The sequence below is a fragment of the Molothrus ater genome, chromosome 10 (assembly GCF_012460135.2).
Source record: "Molothrus ater isolate BHLD 08-10-18 breed brown headed cowbird chromosome 10, BPBGC_Mater_1.1, whole genome shotgun sequence".
Lineage (NCBI taxonomy): Eukaryota > Metazoa > Chordata > Aves > Passeriformes > Icteridae > Molothrus > Molothrus ater.
Window position 1 is genome coordinate 16,525,560 of NC_050487.2, and position 20,929 is coordinate 16,546,488.

The 20,929-nt window shown below is 47.5% G+C and overlaps 1 protein-coding gene across 2 annotated transcripts; it reads left to right on the forward strand.

Annotated features, from left to right (window-relative positions):
* Positions 1–1,072: 1,072 nt before the first annotated feature.
* Positions 1,073–19,443, forward strand: COPS7B (COP9 signalosome subunit 7B). 2 transcript variants are annotated; one of them, XR_004980722.1, is made up of 8 exons: positions 1,073–1,160; positions 3,062–3,237; positions 4,401–4,476; positions 5,999–6,087; positions 6,674–6,876; positions 8,128–8,233; positions 9,519–14,318; positions 15,113–19,443. XR_004980722.1 is itself a non-coding variant. In XM_036388645.1 (7 exons), exons 2-7 carry the CDS (start codon positions 3,076–3,078, stop codon positions 9,675–9,677), a joined length of 795 nt encoding a protein of 264 aa, XP_036244538.1. In that variant the 5' UTR covers positions 1,073–1,160; positions 3,062–3,075; the 3' UTR covers positions 9,678–19,443. The 2 variants fall into 2 exon arrangements, 1 of the variants encoding a protein (XP_036244538.1); XM_036388645.1 differs by having other exon boundaries at positions 9,519–19,443.
* The last annotated feature ends 1,486 nt before the right edge of the window (positions 19,444–20,929 follow it).

Consider the following 20,929-nt stretch of genomic DNA (forward strand, 5'->3'; position numbering starts at 1 on the left):
TGCCCTTGTCTGACACCCCTTCTCTGCTGGATGATGGGACCTCAGGGACCTGCTGTAGATGGCTCTGAGACACAGGCTAAGCCCCATCAGTTTCCCTAATAGTTACTGATGTTCATTCCTTGAAAGTTCCCCCCTCCTGACCATGCTGGTCCATGATTTGATGATCTTCAGGGACTTGCTGACTGAAAGCCAGAAGCACTTTGCTCTCAGCTGAAGGATTTTTAACATTTTGTTCACAACATGGCATGGATGAGCCTACAAACCCTGGGGAGGTTAACAACCCCCAGTTCCCCCTTGTTTCCATCCTTATTGTGATACTCTTTCAAGCATCTTTTGGCTCTTGATCTATGCCCTGGGGAGGATCTTAACCCTTCCAGTTCCCTCCCTGCTCCCCCATGTGACAGCCAGAGCTCTGCCCTTTGGTTTATCATTTGTATGGACCATTTTTCTATGGAGTTCAAAATCAGTTCTATCTTCACTCCATCTCTTGCCATTTCCCAGGAGGACTGGCCCGAGAGGCTCAGCTGGTAGAATCGTAGAATATCCTGAGTGGGAAGGGACTCACAAGGATCATCGAGCCCAAATCCTGTCCTTGCACAGGACAGCCCCAGGAATCCCACCGTGTGCCTGAGGGTGCTGTCCAAACACTCTTGAGCTCTGCCAGCCTCGGGGCTGTGATCACTTCCCTGGGGAGTCTGTTCCATTCAATCTAATAATGGCCCCACTTCTAATAACGAAGTGGCCTTACAACACCAGCCCTTTGCACGGGTTATTTTGGGGTTCAAACCCCTGTGATGCTGCCACAGGACCTCGTATCCCCTAAAAGGCAGGAATTTTACTTGCTTATACTGGAACAGCTGCTGGGACGCAGCGGAGCAGCTGTTCCGGCATAAGCACATCAAGTTTGCTCCGTGGCTGCTGGAGCACGGCTCTGTCGGTGCCAGCACAGCCAGCCCGCCGTCCCCATCCCGGTACCCCGGGGATGCCGGGCCGCGCTTCCCGCTCCTTGCGGCCGCCGGGATCGGCCGGAACGTTCGGCGCGGCCCGCGCGTTCCGGGGGGAAGGAGCCGCGCGCGGACACCGGCGCCGCCATCATGGCGGCTTGAGGCGCGGCGGGTTCGGCGCCGGGAGCGGCGGGACGGGAGGCCGGGAGCGGAGAGGTAATGCCGGGGCTGGGAGAAGCCTCCCGAGAACAGAGGTGGCGGTGGGGGACCCCCGGTAAATTTCCCCCTGCGGCAGGGCTCGGTGGGGCCCGAGGGCTCTGCCGGGGGTCTGGGGAGAACGGCAGGGCCGGGAAACCCCCGCCTTCCTGCTGCGGGGTTTGCGGGCCGCTTCCCGCCCTGAAACTCCTTAAGCTACCTGAGAAAGGCCTGACCACGAGAGAAGCCCGGCTTGTCCCTCTGCTTGGGTTGTTGTAGCTTTTGGACAAGCTACGTTGGAGGGTCTGCTGTATTTCATTCACTTCTCACCGGGGTGAATGGGTTTTGGAAGCAGCGAGGTATTCCCTGTGACACGGATGTGCACACAGGTTGCAATAGCACCGCAATTGTTTGAACATTTACTTGGAAAGGGGCAGAGAATTGGTATCTCTTCCCCACAAGGGCATGAATACAGCCAGCCAGTCTTTTGTAACCTCATACACCAGCGTGTGGTTTGATCATCTGTGAGGGAGGACAATAGAACTGTGAAATATGAATCTCATTCCCAGCACAGTCAATCCATATTCTCTCGTGAGGAAATTGTCCTCTCTGTGAGCAGAGGGAGCACGCTGATGTGTTAGGCAGGCACACTGACTGTTCTGTAGTGCAGGGATTTCTGGGCAGAGCTGAGGTGCTGTTCAGCCTGGCTGCACGTGTGCCCCTGGTGGAAAGAACTCCAGAGAGACTTCGGGGGCTGAGATATCTCAGTGTGGAGAGTGTTAAAGGCTGCCCTCTAAAGCTCAGACCGTTTGTACCTGCAGGTGTAATAGAACAAAGTGAAGTGTATTTTTAGAAGTTGACTAATACAGGAAGCTGTGATGTCTTCACAAGCCTTAATTTGGTTAGGCCTGGTGGAACGGCAAAGCCCCTGTATGACTGTGCTCCCCCCACAAGGGTGGGTGTGGGCCCAGCTCACGCGGGTCACACAGAACCAGACAGGTTCTCTGGTGTTTGGTTTTCATCAAGGTTATGCCCTCTGCTTGATAATTATCCCATACAAACATAACACAAAACCTCCCTTATCTGCTAAGTCCTTTGTTTGGTTTCTGAATAACATGCTTGGGAAGTTTTGTCTTAGTTGTTTGTAAACAAACAGCTCATTTTGTGGAACTTGTTAATAAATAGTGGTTTACATTTCAAAAGCAACATGTTGGTGCTGGGAGACAGCATGCACACCAGAAATGTCAGGCAGCAGCAGAAGACAAAGACCTCTCTTTACAGGAAACTTAAATAGAGCCTTTGTAGAAGATATTTTTATCACTTAAGCTTCCCAGTTAACCCCAAGCACTTGAACTGCACAGTGCAGACAGGGGAGCTGCTTACAGGCCCCTTACAGTTGTTTTTGCCTTTTGGGCTCAGAAAGGAATGGGAATTATGGAAACACACTGTATCAATAGGCTGAGTCAAGGGAAAAGGTGGACGTGTGGGCATACAGAGTGCATCAGTCCTTCACAGGGAATTCTGTTAGTTGCTGATTTGGAGCTGTGTAATGAGGAAGGAGGAAGTCAGTCAAGTGTATCAATAAGCATCTTTACAGTTGGCATTATTTGGCAGCATCACTAGAAGGAAAAGTCTGAAAACAGCATGAAATCTAAACTCTTGTCTTATAAGAAGGGATCTGCAAGAGCAGATCCTTTTAGGGAACTGCTCAGACAGAAATTTTCTTAGAAATTGTGGGAGTCATCCTTGCCTCCCCAGCTAAATCAGCAGTTGAACCTGCTGGGTTTTTGGCTTGCCCCCTGAATGCTGAAGAAAAGGCTGGCAGCTGAAATGTTGCTGTGCTGAGCACCTCCTGGTCCCCTGCCAGGCAGAGCTCAGCAGAGGAGAAAGGATGTGTTAATATTATGTTCTTTTACTGACAGATTGAAAACCTAGAATGGCAGGAGAACAGAAGCCATCCTGCAATCTTCTAGAGCAGTTCATTTTACTAGCCAAAGGAACAAGTGGCTCAGCTCTGACTGCTCTTATAAATCAAGTGCTGGAAGCTCCTGGGGTTTATGTCTTTGGAGAGCTGTTGGAGTTAACAAATGTGAAAGAGGTAAGAGTTGAGTTTTTATTCTAATCCCCCTTCTGCACTACCGGCATAAGGGATCTCCAGAAGTTTCCACAGGCAGCCTGTGGGGGAAATTTCTGTGCCAGGAGGGCCTGTTGCAACTTACCTGGGTTGAGAGATGTTTTTGAATAAGAGAGTGACCTTGCTTTTGCCTGTATGTGTTAGGTGTTAAAGAACACCTATATAAAGCTTTGCTACCTTAAGGCAATTGCTAGCACAGCAAAAACCTGGCAGCAGCACAGTAGCAGTTTTAAGAAGGCACTTTGGCAGCCAACAAGGAAAAAAACCCTTTCTACTTCTTTACTGTCCTGGAAAGCAGAACTTCAGTGCTCTCCAAAAGTCTTTGTGAACAGATGTCTGGTGTATCAGGCCTGGGTGGTAACCAAATCCAAACCATTTCAAACCAAGGTGGAAAGCAAGTTCCAGAGCTTCTGCTGAGAGCACTTTGCCAGCCCCTGCCTCTTCTACAATGAAGGAATCTAAGCTGAGTATCTCTGCAGCTGGAGTAGCGCAGTGTACAGCAAGTTTGGCTTTCCAAACAGGCTCTTCAATATGCATAAAAGCACCTCAATGGTTATTCAGTATCAAATCACAAGTGCTTGCTTTTTTCTGGGTTTGTGTGCAGTTAATGGTATTAAAAACCCAATCAATAAAAATTACTGCTTGGTGCTGCTGTTATTCCAGTGAAGTGTTTGCAGGCAAGAGAGGAGCTGTTACCTTCAACTGCACTCCAGTTACAGTGTCCCAGCTTGCTTTGCTTGGAAGCTGTGGTGGCTCTGCAGGTAAGCTGTCCCAGCTTTCAAAGGATCCTCACCATTACCTGCTTGTTTATCACCTGATGAGAGGAGTGGCCCTGTAGGTTGTCAGCTGGTTAAGATTTGCTTTTTTCTTTTACCTCCCAAGTTGGCACACAAAGCATTGACAGTCCAAACTGGAGTTAAGTTCCAATGCATAGAAATGGCTGGATCATCTTGACTCTAAAACTCCTGAAATTTCCTGCTCTTGAGGCCTTAGGAAGGAAGGGTCCAGTTTGGGATATAATTGCTTTTCTGCTTAAGTCCTGTGCAGCCTTCAGCCATTCTCTGGAGAAGGTGCCTTTCAGGGTTGTGTTGCCCATTTTATGTGATGTTTCTTTTCTCCCCATCCAGCTTGCTGAGGGGTCTAACGCTGCTTATTTCCAGCTGCTGAACCTGTTTGCATATGGAACCTACCGGGACTATGTAGGTAAGAGACTGCTGCCCCTTTGCTGAGGCTGGGACTGGGTTGCCCTTCAGGATTGGCAGAGGCAATTCTTGGCTTTCTTACATGCCTGGTGTAGTGTGGCTGGGTGAAAGCATCCAGGAACAGGAGTTGCTTAGGAGGAGAATTGTCTGTAGGGGGTCTGGGTCATGTGTGCTTTTTGCTTGCTAAAAATGAAAGGAAGGGTTAGAGACTCTGCTGCTGGTTTGGATGGGACTGCAGTGCTGGGTTGAATTGGTCTGCAGCAGAATTCATTGATGTTCACAGGCCACTTACCTCCGTAGAGGGAAATTTCAGACTATGGAAACTTAGGTAACACCAGTTATGGAAACTGCAGAAAACTTAGACAAAATTGTTCTGCATTATTTATAAAAACTATATGGTTTGTGAGATAACCTTTTATTCTGTTACGGCATTGCTGAAACAAAGTGAATAATTTTTTAGCTAGAATACAAGTTGAAATAATGACCTTTATACAGCTTTAGCAAGACTATGTGTGAATCATCTTTGTATCTGTTGAAATGTGCTTTTATCTCTAGTACTTATGCTTCCATTCTGCTACAATTTAATGCTTCATTTGTGGGTAGCAGCCTCATCCAGACCATTACAGAGTGTGACAAATAATTCTGTCATAGTGCTGTTTCTCAGGGTGGTGGATGAGCTATCTAGTTCCTGTAAGGAGCAGTGGCATCTGTAAGTGCAAGGACTGGAGATTCCAGTGTCTGTGGAGCAACATGAGTCTCATGAATTCTGTGACTGATTAGAGATGTGCTTGCTGTCCATGGCTCTTCTGTCACTGTGTGACAGCACAGTTCATTCTTCCTTTTCTAGTGAAGAAAGAGAAAGGGGGAAAAGCAGTCAAAATGAAGAGCATTGGATGAGGTGGGATGGATGGGAGAAATTGAGTAGCCCTGAAACACTAATTTCCATTAAAGTAGATATTTTAAAGAGTTTCTTAGCTTTGGAGAGCTGCCAGTTTCCTTTCTCTTTTTAAATATTCATGAGGCACATGGATATAATACAGTGACAGTGTGGCCATCTAGATTAATGATTTCTGCTCTCTTCCTCAGCTTGGTACTTTGCACTTTAAATTCTGCAGCTCTTCAGAGAAATAAAACCAGCTGTATTTGCAACCACATCAGCAAAGGGGGAAGATTTTTTTCTGTCATCTTGTTAATGAAATAAAAATGACTTCTAGAAACAAAGCCATTGACCAATTGTTTTGGCAGGGCACCAGTTATGAATTACCTTATAATTCCAGAACCAGAATTATTAAAGAAGCAGATAAGAATGGAATTGCCAAGTTGTTCTTAACTTTTCCCCTTCTCTCCCTGGTTGTGCCAGTTTATCTGCAGCAGCACACTCTGCTCACCAGCCAGCACCCACATTAGCTGGAGGTGTTCGGTATTTCAGGGTGTAGTGTAGCATAACTAGCCTGGAGTTCTGCAGCCTGGATTATGTAATTTTCAAAGTGAAGTCCTGAATCTTGTCTTTTTGACATTAACAGCAAACAAAGATAACCTGCCTGAATTAACAGTGACTCAGAAAAACAAGCTGAAGCACTTGACGATCGTAAGCCTGGCTTCCCGAATGAAGGTAAAGCGTGTGGGGTTTGACAGCCGTTGTCTCTTGGTTTTGTTTTAGAAAATGGCATCCATTCCAGAGCACTGAAGTTGTATCAGACTGCATGGGTACTTACAAAAAAATCCTGTAATGTGAAGGTACATGTAGGGTACAGTGTGCTCTCCTTGTGCATTTGGGATATTGACTTAGTGGACTTCGTGGGTGAAGTTTGGGGATGTCTGAATTGACATGCAGATTGGTCAGGAAGGTCTGGGAAAATCTGTATGGCTTTTTTCACTGCTGGAGATGAAGAATGATTCTTTAAAACACTGACTTTTTCTTCTAGAGAAAATTATGCAACACTCTTAATTTCTTCTACAATCCCATTTACCTTTTTTCTTCTAGAATGTGCTATACTATACCAAAGCTTCAGGAATTACCAAAGTTGTGTCAGAATATTTCACAGCCTGGCAAGCATTTGTTCTGCCATGATCAGTCACTGCTGCACCTGTAGGTCAAAGTGTAGGATACAATAAACATTTGAGTCTCAACCTTTTGAGACTTAGCCATTCATTTTGCTCTAGGACTGTTAACTTACTCTTGGTCTTGCTGTTTTTAGTGCATTCCCTATTCTGTGTTGCTGAAGGACCTGGATATGAGGAATCTGAGGGAGCTGGAAGATCTCATTATTGAAGCAGTTTACACAGATATTATCCAGGGGAAGTTGGATCAACGAAACCAGGTGTTAGAGGTGGATTTTTGTATTGGCAGAGACATTCAGAAGAAGGACATCAGTAACATTGTCAAAACACTCCAGGAATGGTGAGGCAGTCTCTCCACCCTCCTTATTCCTTGTACATAGCTTGTCCTGTTTTCCCCCTCACAGTTTCAAGTGCTGGCTCAATTTCATCATGTTCCATTAATCAGGAGTCTTATGCTATAAGTAGGCACTTGGAGGTGTGGAGTCTGTTGGGCAAGTTTTCCAAGATCCCATCTGGGATTCAGTTTGTATTATGTATCAAGCCAAACTCTACCACATTGTGAGCTTCTGCTCTCACTGTAGCTTTTACATGGCAGAGCTCCAGTGATGAGTCGAGGACTTTGCAGAAAGAGGTGCCAAACTGGACTCATGGTTCTGTGGTGGGAGCTGCAGCACTTAATAATGAGGGCAGAACTGTTAGTTTTCAGCCTTTTTCACTGTGTTGAGAACTGTGTGGGCAAATTCTCAAGAATCGCAGCTCTTTGGATAGGATGTCTCTTCAGGTTTGACGTTTCAGGTGGCTTTGTCTTCTCTTTGCTCCTGCAAATGCAGCCTGTCTGCAGCTGTAGTGGGACTGTGGCATTATCTCTTTGTACCTTTGCCAGGAAGCTGTTTCTCATATTTTTGTAGGATTCCCTTCCCTCCTAAAGAAATTCCTGCATAGACTGTGGAGCCCATTGCAGGTCCTGAGCTGACTGGGAATTGCTTCCTAGTTGCTATGATAATGAGTGCATAAAAAGTAATTAAACTGCTGGGCAAATATGCTGTCCTATGGTGGGGACAGGTTTTTTGCTTCTTTGCTCCAACTCCCTCAGTCCCATCACGGTGGGAGGGCTCTGACAGCTTCCAGGACCTTGCAGCATTATTTGGAAGGTAACAGTGAACCCACTGCCAATTCCCTTTTTGTCTTTTCCAGTTCTTGAGTTCCATGCTGAGTGCTCTTGTCATTTGAACACTTAACAGGCAGGAGGACTATATCAATATTACTTTTTTCTGTAATTTAAAATTTTGTGTTTGAATACCGTGTTGCATCCTGTTTAAGCTGTAATTCTGTCTGAAAAGGAAGATGAAAGTGCATTGAACCTGCACTTACTCTCTGATGGTAAGGGTAACCCAGACTCTCTAGAGAGTGCTGAGAAATGCATCGAGTACACAGCAAAGCTTTTTCTTGCCAGCTTTTTGCAACTCTAAGCAGGAAGTATAAATTTAATAATCTCTTAAACTTTTAGATGAGCGTGACTTATCAGATTGCCTGATTGAGCTGCTCCAGGAAGAATTTGTAAACACTGTTTGACATCATTTGTATCTTGCAGGTGTGATGGCTGTGAAGCAGTTCTTTTAGGAATTGAGCAGCAAGTACTTAGAGCCAACCAGTACAAAGAGAACCACCACCGAACTCAGCAGCAGGTAGAGATGGAGGTGGGTACAGAGTCATCTCAGGCATCTACGCTGTTGGATAAATGTTTGTTTGCTGAAGGAAATAATCTCTATAATAAACACCTGGTTGATGGTCACAGCTCTCAGAAGAAAGCTAACAATCATGCAAATCAGGCATGGGGTAGAAAGAAAACACATCTGCTTCTGCATGCTAGTATGACCACAAACATCAGACATCCAGCAGAGTGGACCTTTCATTGATAAATTTTTATAAATTTAGGCTAGGTGACTGCACTAATTGTGGTTTCCTGTTGATTCGTTAGGAAAACTATGCTTTTACCACAAATCTTTATTGCAACTCTGTTCCCTTCGTACAAGGCGGGGAGGGGGTAAAAGCCACTTTGTTAAACCTGGAAGTGTAGTTAAAAATCTCTGGAGTCTCAATTGCCCTTGCAGGAAGTGCCCGCGGTGGCTCCCCCGCGTCGGGCTGGGCCGTGCGCGCTCCCGCCGTTAGGTGGCAGCACGAGCCCGCGCTCCGGCCCGGAACCTCGGCCCCGGCCGCTGGGGAGGCGGGGATGGGCCTCCCGAGGCGCTGCATCAGGGCTTATCATCCCTGCAGGTTTATGTTTGCATCTGCTTGGAGGCTTTATCCGTATCCATAGCACTTTTGGTTTGCCAGATACCTTTGGCTTGGAGTTGGCACACCTGACTCCCAAACCTTGGGGGTTTTTTGAAGGTTTGCTCATTGTTTTTGTGGTGAGCCCTGCAGAGTTGCAGGGGATCAAGGGTGGTGTATAGTGCTGTATCTCTCCTTTTCAGCCAGAGTAGCAGAAACATTGCTGCTGCTTCCCACAAAACCAATTTCTGTTCCTGCTTTTTAGCAAATAACCTGTGTCTCAGGTAGTCAGGTAGGCCAAATGGCATTTTTGCTTTTTGAGTTCTGTCCTGAGAGTAAATTTTTCCTTCACTGTCTCCTTTCCCCTTCCTGCTTCTGGCTGACAGAATGGTAGGATGGCTCCTTCTCCACCAAGGCAGTAGTAGGTCCCTCCAGCCAGACAGAAGGGTGGTACAATATTGTACCACTGTCTCTTAGGAAAAAAAGTAATCCCTAGTTATTCCAGAGTGGAAATACTATCAGCTCTGTCTGTAAATGAAGATGAAAGATTACCTTTATTAAACTCAAATGGAGAGCATTTTACTGCTGGGAGAGTCTCTTTTATAATCTCCACTCTTGTACTCCAGGGGTTTTTCAATATGTTTATGAACAGAGTGTCTGCTGCAAGGGGAGGAAGAAGCAGGTGCTGATTCACTGTCTCTTCTTGGCCAGGTCACAAACATAAAGAAAACATTAAAAGCTACAGCCTCGTCGTCGGCACAGGAGATGGAACAGCAGCTGGTAGAGCGAGAGTGCCCTCCACACACAGAACAAAGGCAGCCCACAAAGAAGATGTCCAAAGTCAAAGGGCTGGTCTCCAGCCGTCACTAGAACATGCCATCTAAATGTCATTCAGTTAGGAATGACAACAGGAGGAGCAAAAAGGGCCTGCGTCTCCTTTTTCAGTGGGTTCTGGGCCAGTCCCTTCCCAGCTGGCAAGTAAAAGCCCTGTTTGAACAGCTCCCAGTTAGCAGCACCTGGCTAAGTTACACTGTGCAGCTCCTATGAGTTTTCAGGGTGTCCCTGCTCTGGTCCTGTCAAGAGGGACTTTTAAAGAAAGGGACTAACTAAAAGGGGCAGGAAAAAACCAAAATATCTGTGGACCGTTTTGCTCCCTCCCAGCCAGTTCATTGCTGCTTAACCTTGAGGAAGCTGCTCTACTGAATCAGATCATGGGAGAGCTTCCCTAGCAAGCATCTGAATCCCAGGGTTGAAGTGTGGCTACCAAAGCCAGGCTGGGAGCGAGGAAGCCATCAACACAGATCTTTTCATTCCCAAAGGGAGCACAGGAAGGTTTCTAGGCCAGGAACTGCTTTACATGGAAGCCTTCAGCCTTTCCACTACCCCTGTCTATTTTAAACTGGGGTGAAATTCACACTACCTCGCTCTGTGAAGATGAGTTCCAGTGCTGGGCTGTTAACTGTCTGTTTACTGCCCTTACTAAGCCCTTTAATCTCTCACAGATTTAAAGCACTGTTCTGCATCTCTGAGGCATCAGTACAATAAGGAGGAAGCAGGCTGCTCTTTCACACAGACCTTGCAGGTGGTTAGGGGCATGCTAGAAACTGTTCCTCCTGAATGTGATGTGACCTCCCAGAGCTGCTTGTGAGTTGTTTCCCCCATTGATACCTTCAAAGGGTAATGCATTCTCTCTTCCTTGGATGCTGGCGACAGTGGGAGAGGAGCCTGTTTGGCATGGAGGCAGGCTGGTGGCCCAGGACCCACTGGCAGGGGTCGCAGCTGCATCCCCTTGCTGAAGCAATGGACTTGATGAGTCTTTCTGAATTTTGAACACTTTCAGGTTGTATTTTCCTCCTTTTTTTTTTTTTTGTACATTGTTGTGATTCTAAAGCATTTCAGCCTTTGTTTTGTGGGGTTTTTTTTATTTGTTACAAACTAACTTCAGGTGATTTGCACCTAGTTTGGCACGGTGTGGGGTTTTTTTTAAGGGGGAAGCATTGGAACAGCAATTCATAAAAGAAGTACATTTTAGAAAAAAAATTAAAAATGCTGATTTAATTCAGAGTCTGGAGTCTTGACTTAGAGGCTGTTTTAGGGTTGTTGTCCAATGGCACTTGGTCACTTGAGCATATTTGATTCTTGGTGTATGTTGACCAAAGGTCTGATTGATCTCTGATGCATCTGGGAGACAGGGAAGCCTCTTCACGTTTTGTCAGTCGTTCATCTTTGTCCAGATTTGTGTGGGGCAAAGCTGACAGCTGAGCCCGTGTCCTGAGCCTAAACGGCTTTGATGCCTGGTTGTGGAAGGTTTAGAGTTGTGCTCTTAGGCCAGGCAGTTCCTTCCTTTGCATCTAGCAGAGTGGTGCTTTGTAGTTTGGCTCCTGCATTTCACTTCTGTAAAGAGATGCTCTTTTCCTGGGCAGGCAGGGGAGCTGTTTAAGCAGAGGACTGTGACAATGCTCCAGTCCTGCAGCCAGCTGTCACCTGCATTTGCTCGTGCAATGCACGTGCCTTCCTCTTATTGCTACCAGGACTCTTTGCCATCTGTGTGTTTGCAGTCCTCAGTCACAGGACTTGCTCACTTGTGAAAGTAAATCCCTCTCCTTTTCTTCTCCTGCAATGCAGGCACACCAGCTTTCAGTCTGGAGAGGAAGATCAAAATACTCTCCCTCCAGCTTCCTCTGAGTCAAATCCCAGACACTTCTGATTCCGGTCCGGCTTCTGATTTACCAGCTTTCTCTCCCCCTAGAAATGCAACAAGGATGTTAAGTGGATAAGCCCAGAGCACAAAGCCTTCACCAGTAACTCAATGGAACTGTTTCCCAAGCAGTGGCAGGATTAGCTCCTGTTTCAGCTTCTCACAGTGTTCAGCTGACAGCTTCTCAGGAGGTGCAGGTGGACCTTGTGTTCCCAAGTCTGTGATGGAGATGGACTGTGTTTCTAGTTTGCTGTGTGGACAGCTGCAATGTGCTGATCATCCATTTCCTCACTGGATTTGACTAGTGAGGCTCTATGGTCCTCTTTCCACTTTTAATATCAGTCCTGCAAAGTGGCAGGGGGAATACAAATGCCTTTGGGAATCATTTTAGCTCCTCATCAAGTCACAGTCTGCTGGGGAGGTAGATGTGATTTCAGTGCCCTTAGTGTTTATTCCCTGCCAGTTTCAGGAGTCACATTCATTTACTGAAGCTTCTTTTGTGGTTGGAAGTTTCTGAGTTTGTTCTTGTGTTTTTGCTGTTCTCAAAGCCTGGCTGGGGGTGAGTATCTTATTTATGCTTTGGTTCGCATTGCCTTTGATCAGCAAAGCAGCGAGAGAGGAAATAGCACTTTGAATAAAGAGCTGTCCCATGGACAGGGAAGGGACTGGTGTGTTGGAGAGGATGGAGCTGTTGCCTGTTTGGCTTTCCTGGTGTGCCAGCAAAGGGCTTGGTGCTGCAAAAGGAGGGGGATGTCTGCAATGAGCCCAGGCTGAGATGAGTCATTAACAAATGACATGCACAGAGTACCTGGGGGAGGCAAACAGCTCTGCAGCAGCTGGTTAATGAATCTGGCTTGAAGGAAAGAGTTAGAAGCTATTCCAGAAATGAAGCAGAAGGCAGAGTTGTTAACGGGCAAGGATGCAGGAGGTGCTGTGCTCTTTGAGAACAACAAAAGATAAAGACTGTGTTGAGTCCTGTTGACTACAGGAAGGGCAGCAACTCAGAGCAGAGTTGTGTGAATTAGGGGCTGAATTGTGGGGAGTGCCCAGGGAGCTGAACTGCTGTGGGGATGAGAGGGAGGTGGAAGCAGAGGCAGATTTGATGCAAACTCCCGTGGATTGCCTGTGCCTGCTGGAGGCAGCTAACACAGCTTTTCTGAACACTGCTGGACGCTGCTCCCTGGTGCAGGGCGAGCATCCTGCCCTGCTTTGGTTTATGGCAGCGATGGGATGCTCCAGCTGCAGCTCGCTCCAAGATTGCAGCAGGACAGACTTTGAGCTATTGGACTTCTGTTTGCTTTTTCCACCCAGAGGGAGAGAAAGTGGATGGAAACTGCCTTCCCTCTGCTCTTCAGGGCTTTATTGTCTAGCTTTGTGTTCTGCAGCTCCACTTGTACTAGTGCTTGTTTAATATGGAATTGAGCACTGAGCTGGAAAATGGAAGAGAGGATCTCAGCTGATTGCAGTGCTGGTAGGCTGCCCTAGCCCTAAAGCTGTGCCTCATGCTAACAAATGTCCCTGGCATTCCTGCCGAGACTCGCTTGATACCAGCTAACATCAGGCAATTCTGGAACACAATAAAGCAGTGCTGATGTCAGTCTCTAACAGAAGAAAACAAAAAGTTTTGGATTAAAATCTCTTCTTCTTTTACTTCCCTCCTCACCTTCTTAGCTAAGTTGACTGCTAACTTACTCTTGTGTTGAGAGCAGGAGGGAAAATCAGTGATGCTGACAATCCCTTCTGTCTTCAGATTTAAGACCTGATCTGCAATCAATCTTGTGCAGCCCTAAGAAATCCCATGGATGCTTGCAGGTCTCTCTCCATGCATCATGTAAAGGAGTAGGACCTGCAGAGCTGCTCTCCAGAGCGAAGCTTTTGGGCAGAAAGTGAAGCCTTTGTTCCTTACAGAAGACAGTGGTCAAAAGAAGTGGCAATTTTCCCACCAGCCCTGCAAAGTGAATTTTGCTGAACATCTTTCAGTTCCTGAAAGAATGTAAAAGGATGCAGACCCCAGAGGGTGTTTTGGATTTTAGTGTTCTTATCCTATGAGGGCAAAATGCGTTGGTTCCTGTGTGCCAAGCAGACTTGTGCTTACTCACTGCAGGGAAGACAGAAGAAACAGTGCCCTTATTTTTGATAGCTGTATTAGAACATAAATTGCATGGGCAAACCAGACTTCTCCTAAACTTTCAGTTCTGTACAGGATTATATGAGTTCAGCTAAGCTAGAAACCACACAAAGCCCACCCCTGCACAGTAAAGCAGCCCAAACTTGTGCATTCATGGGGCTGTTGATGTTGGGGATTCCTATTTTTGGTCTGAGCCTGTTGCAAACTGCAATGCAGAAAAACAACCTTGCTCTTTATTATTCTAAATAATGGGGAAATGGAGAAATCTAAGAGCCTGCCCAACAAACACAATAGACCCAGATAGCCCCATCTTGGGCACCTGGTCACAAAGTTTCCTGTTGTTTTTTTCCACCCCACTAAGTCCTCTATAACACCTGACCTAATGCAAGGGAACTAAAACCTGAGTCTGCATAGCAAATTTCTGTGTAATCTGAAAGAGAGTAACCCAGGGGCATCAAGAAAGGTAAAGTAAAATTTAGAGAGATCTCAGTTCCTACTTGTAACCTCAAGCTTGTATTCTTAATATGGAATTTTAGCCTGACAGTCTGATTGAATTTCTCGGCAGAGTTTTTAGGAATATGTCATTGTTTCATTCTGCTCCATGACGAAGGTCCGTGTCTCTCAGGGACTGTTGACACTTTGCTGATAGTTCCTCAAGTTTGGCCCTCACACAGAGCTCCCAGAGGTAAGTGATTGTAAAGAGAGTGTGTGTTTACCCCGAGGCTGGGCTGACCCTGCCTCTCAGCATCCCCAGGGTGCTACTCCCCTCTCCCATCGGTCAGCCAGGCAAAGGAATGGGCAGAGCAGCACTTGGCTTCCTGTCTTTGAATCCACAGGCATGGAGGCTCCTTTGTGCAGTGTGTACATCTCATGACATGCCCCACTGCAAGTTGCCTGAGTGTGGTAGCTGTGACCACAGTTTTTTCTTGTTGATAAGAAGAGATGTCCCTGCTCTAGTGAATGTGCATACATACACACTGGAAATTCCAGGCAGTAATGGGATGCCATAAGGTCATTTAACAGTCCTGAAATATGTATTTCCCCACAAAGCACAAAATAATTTGTGCCAGTAGTCCTTGCTTGCTCTAATTCTAGTAGAAGATGGCACTCACTTCCACATCTCCAGATCTCCAAAGAGCCTTTAGAAAACTGTATCATTAGGGTGTTTTTGAAATGCCCTAGTCACACATGATAGCTCTGTGTTTCCAGAAGAGCTGATTGTGGTGGGTAAGCAGAGCCTTGCTCCATCAGGGATCAGCCTTTTTGTGAGTATTTGGAGCTTGTTTGACCATAGACTGTATTTTCATGGGTATGAGGTTTGGAAGGAGCGTTCTCTTGCCCTTCAGATTCTTCCCAAGGATGCTGTTTATCTCACCAGCCCTCGAGTTTCACTCAGTGTCTCATGATTAGCACAGTCCTAAGGCTGCTCTGTGCTGATGCAGTCAGTAACGTTTCGGTGTTTCATTGTCACCTTCACAGCTGTTAGAGAGCACCAGTTCCTTCAGGATCACCTGCCAGCTGTGGTGCTGTACCTTTTACATCACGACTCTGAGATGACACCTCTCCGTGCTGGCAGACAGGCCAGGTGGGTAGGCATTGCTCCTCAGAGCTGTTCTGCATCTCAGGAGGCACAGGCTGTAGCCTGGTTTAGCATAAAGGAAATCAAGGACAAGGGCAGTGTTGTAAATAAGGGGCAAAGCACAGAACTGTGTCCTCTTCCAGCTCTGCTGCAGCTGCAGAGAGCAACCTTGGGCAGATCACTTCCTCTGCAGCTGCATTTCCCAGGACAGCCTTGCTCCTTCCTGCTGACTGTCACAGGGTTTTGGTCTTCTGGCTGGGCAAAGGTTGGTTGCTGATGGAGTTGAAGAAGATGAGTGTGTGCAGTAGGGGGGAAATCTTAACACCTTTTAAGCTTTTCCAGGAGTCGTCTTTTAAGTAGCATACCTTCTTTTCCCCTGATGCAGATAGGGTGGTCCATTGTGGGACTATCAGCCTGGAGTATTATGGGTAATATACCAGGTTAATTATGGAGGGGGCAGGAAAAATAGCCTGTGCAGTTTTCAACAATATCAAAGGGATGCTACCTAATGATTTTCCTATTAGCTCTTTTCCCATCCTGCCAGAGTCGCTGCAGAAGTGTCATTTACAAAGGCAGTTTGCAACTCATTACCCTGGATTTTCACTGTAGTTCTGCTCCAGAGAGCGTGGGCTTTTGCTGCATGCCCCAACCTAATGAATTGCCTGATTCAGTTAGTGCTGCCATCCCTCCTGACAAGGTTAGTTGCTGACTGACAGGAAGGGGCCTGAATCCAATTCCCTTCTTGTTTTTAACTCAGGCTTGTGTCAGGTGCAGGCTCCCTCTGGAAGTTGCCCTATGATCCCTTCCCTTTGTTTTTCTGCATTCTGAGGGAAGCAGCCCATGCTTGGAGAAGTCCTGGAGCAAGTGGCAGGGGCATGTTTTCTTGCTGCCTCTGGCAGTCCGTGCTCCATGCCTCAAGTCCCTTTCCAGATGGAAAATTCCTTTGCTCTCCTGCTCTGGGACTCTGGGCTTCTCTTTTTCTTCATTGCTTTGGGGTTTGCTGTCACCAGAGCTGGGCTTTGTAACCCTTCAGCAATAAGTACCTGGGAAGAGTTGCATGAATGTACCAGGGAAAAACGTGGAATATGGGCTGGGGGAACAGAATGGGTTCCCACACATTAGAAGGCAACAGTGTCACTGTTGTGATTGCTCCAAGGTCTGCTCCAGCTGTTTGGGCTTTGCCAGGCAGGCACTTGTACTGCAGCACTGGAGAAAGTTCTTTTTCCTTTTCTACTAGAGAGCTGTGTGCTTTTTCAGTCTGGGGGCTGATGGCTCAACTTCTGCTAGGAACTGCTCCTGGAGAGGAGAAATCAAGGCTGTTCCTACATCATGTCACAAGTGTTCCCATTTGGAAGCTGAATTGGCTACTGCTCATCCAGCTGGTGGTGCAGGAAATGTGTAGGTCCCATGAGTGCTAATTTGACCTGAGTATGGACAGGGGACCCTGGAACTCCTTCTCCCCTCACTTCCAGGTGTGTGTACACACCTCTGCTAAAGGCCATTCTCTGGGACTGTGGTTGAGATATCAGATGCCACCTCCTGAGGCTGCACCTTGGATCCAGAACAGCTGTTGATCACTTATGCTGTCTGGGCTGGGATGTAGCAGGGGAGTTTTCCAGGGCTGGCCATGGATCCTCTCATGGGATGTTGTGAGGATCTGACCTAGCTGGCCATCAGGGGAGGCAGTGATGCAAGATCAATTTGTTTTTGCTGCACAAGATGCCTCCTCGCCTCTTAATTACATTCCTGTGGCCCTTCTTTCTTGCTGCCCTTGTTTTCTACTGAGCCCCTGTCAGGGAGACCCAGTTGTGGCCATTTTGGGTGATTGCTGTGTTCTAATGAGCCACTTCTGATTCCCATTCTTGCTTGCCCAGTGAAGCAGCAAAGTGCTCATCAGTGCTCTGAGAACTGACCTCTGCTGGCAGTGCCACTCTCTGCCTGTCAGACCCACTGGTCTGGCTGTGCCACAGAGGGGCTGGGCTTGAGTGGATCTGAGCTTTCCCAAGTGTTCTTTCACCCCTGAGTGCTGCCTTCTCTCTTGCACATCATCACCACACATGGGCACGATGTTCCCGTCCTGCTGGTGGGAATCCACATCCTAAGGGACAGGTGGCTCCCTGGTCAGACCAGAAGCAGGAAAGTGAGGAAACAAGCTGTTATCCTCTCCCTCTGCACCAGGAACTCTAGCTCTGATTGCTCTTCTCTGCCAAACTAATGGCCTTTTGCTGTACAGCTTTGCCCTTTTCCTTGGGCTTGCTTTTTCCCAGGAAGCCCAGTGGATGGAAGGGACCCATGCTGTGGGCTGTGCTTTTATTCTTGGACAGTGCTGCTGAGGAGAAACGGGAATCCAGACTGTACATGACCCCAGGCCGTGATCTTCAATCTCCCAACCTTATCTCAGGTTCTGCCTCACTTATGTGGTAAAATTGTGTGGATTGAATTCCTGAGGCTGAGTCCCTGCTGCTGTGTTGAGGACAAGCTCTCTGTCACTAGGCAGGTGATTTTATTTCAGCTCCAGCTTGCAGCAAAAAGCCAAAACTGGAAGGGGAATTGTCCCCACCTTGGTCCCAGCCTGTCACTCTGTCATGGTCACTACTCTGGCTTCATGCTCAAGGACCAGGACCCTGAACAGGACCTGCAGCACCATCTTCTTACACCTCTGTTCAGACCTGGCTGTGCAAGGTCTGCACAGTAAGCGATTCCTTGTTGTCCTTTAGCTTTCCTGGGTGACAGTGAACAGTCCCCTCTATTGGGCATCTCTTTAGGAGCTCCTGATACAGCCCCTCCTTCTCTCTGAAGATGTGTGGAGCTGGAAGGGTGACCTTCACAGGTATATTTGCCTTACAGAGCCCTGACAGTGGGTTGCCATTCCCTATGGGAGCTGCAACTTGCCCATCCTGCCTCCCTCCCTGCCAGGGTGTTGATTTTGTTCCCCATAGGCAACTTCTTATGTGGTCCATCAGCTGCTGCTCCCCGTCCAGCGGGATCCTGTGGGCACTGTGAGGTGGGTACCTGTCTCTGACATGCTCATGCGAGGTCAGAAACGCCCCCTATGCACTCCTAACCTGATGATTGAGCTGTGGGTGTCTGGATGAATCCTCTTGTTCTGTTCACCCAGTGTTCTGTCAGAGCTGGGGTGAGTCTGGCTGGAGGTTTCTATGGTTTCCTGCTGGTTGCTAAGGAAAAGGATCGCTTTGCCTCTGGGTCTTGGTGACTTTCTCTTTGCCCTGTCCTAGGCACCGGAGCCCAGCAGAACATAATGCTCGTTGTTTCCAGCCCACTACAATGGCCAGGGCATAATTTGTGACTCCTGTCACGGCTGGGCTGGGCGCCTGCCACTCTCTTTTTTTCTAAGGCCTCTTTGAAGAATGAGACCAAAGAGCCTTCAAGCAGGAGTTTGTGTGTTTACTGCACTCCCCGCCCCCTCACTTGCTGTTTCCTTTAGAGCTCCAAGTCATTTTAACGATTTATTTCATGCACTTTACATAGCAAGAAGCTGTAGCAACAGCTGTGTCCATGAATCCTTACCAGGCAGCTCTCGGTATATTTTGGTCTGTCTGTGTATTGTCCCTGGCTCAGTTAAATAAATCTCTGCTGGAGGAAGGGACTTTACAGCTTAGTGGCAAAGGGCTGGCGGATGGGAATATCAACAAGACACTTAGTGGGCCACTGGATCCTGGAATAGCAGTGCCTCTGGCACAAAGCTCTGCTCCCAGCAGCACAGCCAGGGGCCAGGTCCAGCGCGGGCTCTTTGTTGCTGTCAGCAGAGACGGCGTCTCCATCCAGCAGCAGTGACAGAGCTGCAGCTATGGGCTGAAGCTTGGGCTAGGAGCAGTTAAAGCACGTCTGGGACAGATGCTGCCCTTGTCACGCTGCTGTGGATCCAGGACTCGGCTGTTAACAACTGTGCTGGGCTCATTTCCATGGGTGCCATTTGGGATCTGGGCATGGATGTGCTGCCCAAGGCTGTGTGCTCTTGCAGGGAGCTCAGCTGGGGTCTGCAGAGTCCTGCAGCGCCAGGCAGGATTCAGTCCATCAGAGCATCACAGGATTGGGCACAAGTTTACTTTTGCATATGGGATCAAAGCTTAAAATATCAGCTGGCCTTTCTCTCGCTCCTGACTTTTCTAAAACATCTGAACAATTTCTTCTTCAGCTCTGTTAAAATCAATCAATCTGACATTTAAATTGTATGTGAATTTGATAAATAAAGACAGGTTACAAAATGCCACACTGAATGATTTTTTTTTAAGTTTTTCAACTACTTAGGACAAAAAAATGTTACAATGCTTGACTTTTCATTTAGTTACATAAATAATTTTTTTTATAAATATCTCTTTATAAACAATATATAAATAGCTTTACAACATAAATACATTTATGCATGACATGAATTTACAAACAGCAATGTTATACAGCTGGCTTCATCAGTCTCTTGGAAAAGCACTGTCCCTTGTCTCAGTGAGTGTTTGTATATATAATATATATAAGATAGAGAGCACTTGTTAAAAAAATAACAAAACCAAAACAGTTGGTGCCATGACTCCTCGTACCAAAAAGAAAAACACAACCACATCTTTTGTCCATTCCAAGGGGGTCTCTGCTTCTCTAGGTGTTGCCTGGGGGATGGCCATGCCTGGCCATGCTTGGTAGGAAAAAGTGGACTACAGATTCAAAGCCCTGCAAGGAACAAGAACAAAGTGCCCATTAGTACTTGCCATGCAGCACCCCTTACCCATCCCCAGCCAAAACCCCTGCCAAAGTATCTGTGGCCTGGGGCTGGGGGATGCTGAACTCAGCAGAAGCCATCCCTGAGCTTTTTGCTTGTGCTAAAGCAAGGAAGGAAGTGCACCCTTTGCCTTCTGTCTGGTGTTCAGGGGAGAGGCTGAGGAAGCTGCTGCTCCTCTTGCCCTTGTGTCTATTAGAGTTTATTTCCTTGTTCTGATGGGTTTAGTGAGAGAGAGGGGATGTGACCTGCCTACATGGGGTATGTGTGTTCCTCTTGCAGCCCCGAGCTAGCAATACTTGGCAATATTGAGGAGTCTCTAAATGAGGGAGCAGAGAAACAGCACCCATCCCTCCAGGACAGATCAGAGACCAGCACTGGCACCCTGTAGGCACCTTTGGGTTGTGCTATTCCCATCGCCCTGCAGAGCAGCAGGATGCTGGATCCAGTCCCCTCTGTGCCCAGTTATGTTACTGCAGTGCTGTGCCACGGGAAGAAGAACAAGTGGCCTGGGCTACAGTGGTAAGAGCTCCCCGAAATCTGAGTTCATCTGTGTGTGTCCTGCTGGCAGGGCCAGGCCAGAACTGTGCCTCACTGTCCCCAGTACCTGCAGGGAGAACTGGGAGGGGAGGCACTGCTATGTTTTTCCCAAACCCATCACTTTGGGGAAGCGACCCTCCTTCACCCATTCATTGCTACACAGTGGCTGTGAAGCACCGTGGGAGGAACTTCTCCCAGCTTCCCATAACTTGCTCAGATACAAAGCTGCAGTTAGGAAAGTGCTACTCGTGGCTGTCACCACACCTAGAAGACACCTGGGGAACTTATGTGTTGTTTTTCCTTAAATTCAAAGCACTGGAGCATGGCTGGGACAGGAGCCTCCCTAACTCTGCAGCTGTAGGCACACAGCGGGTACCCTGCCCTCCCAACACTATCCATAGGTCACTTGAGTGTGTCAAGCAGAGGGGGCAACTAGGAACATGTGGCTGCA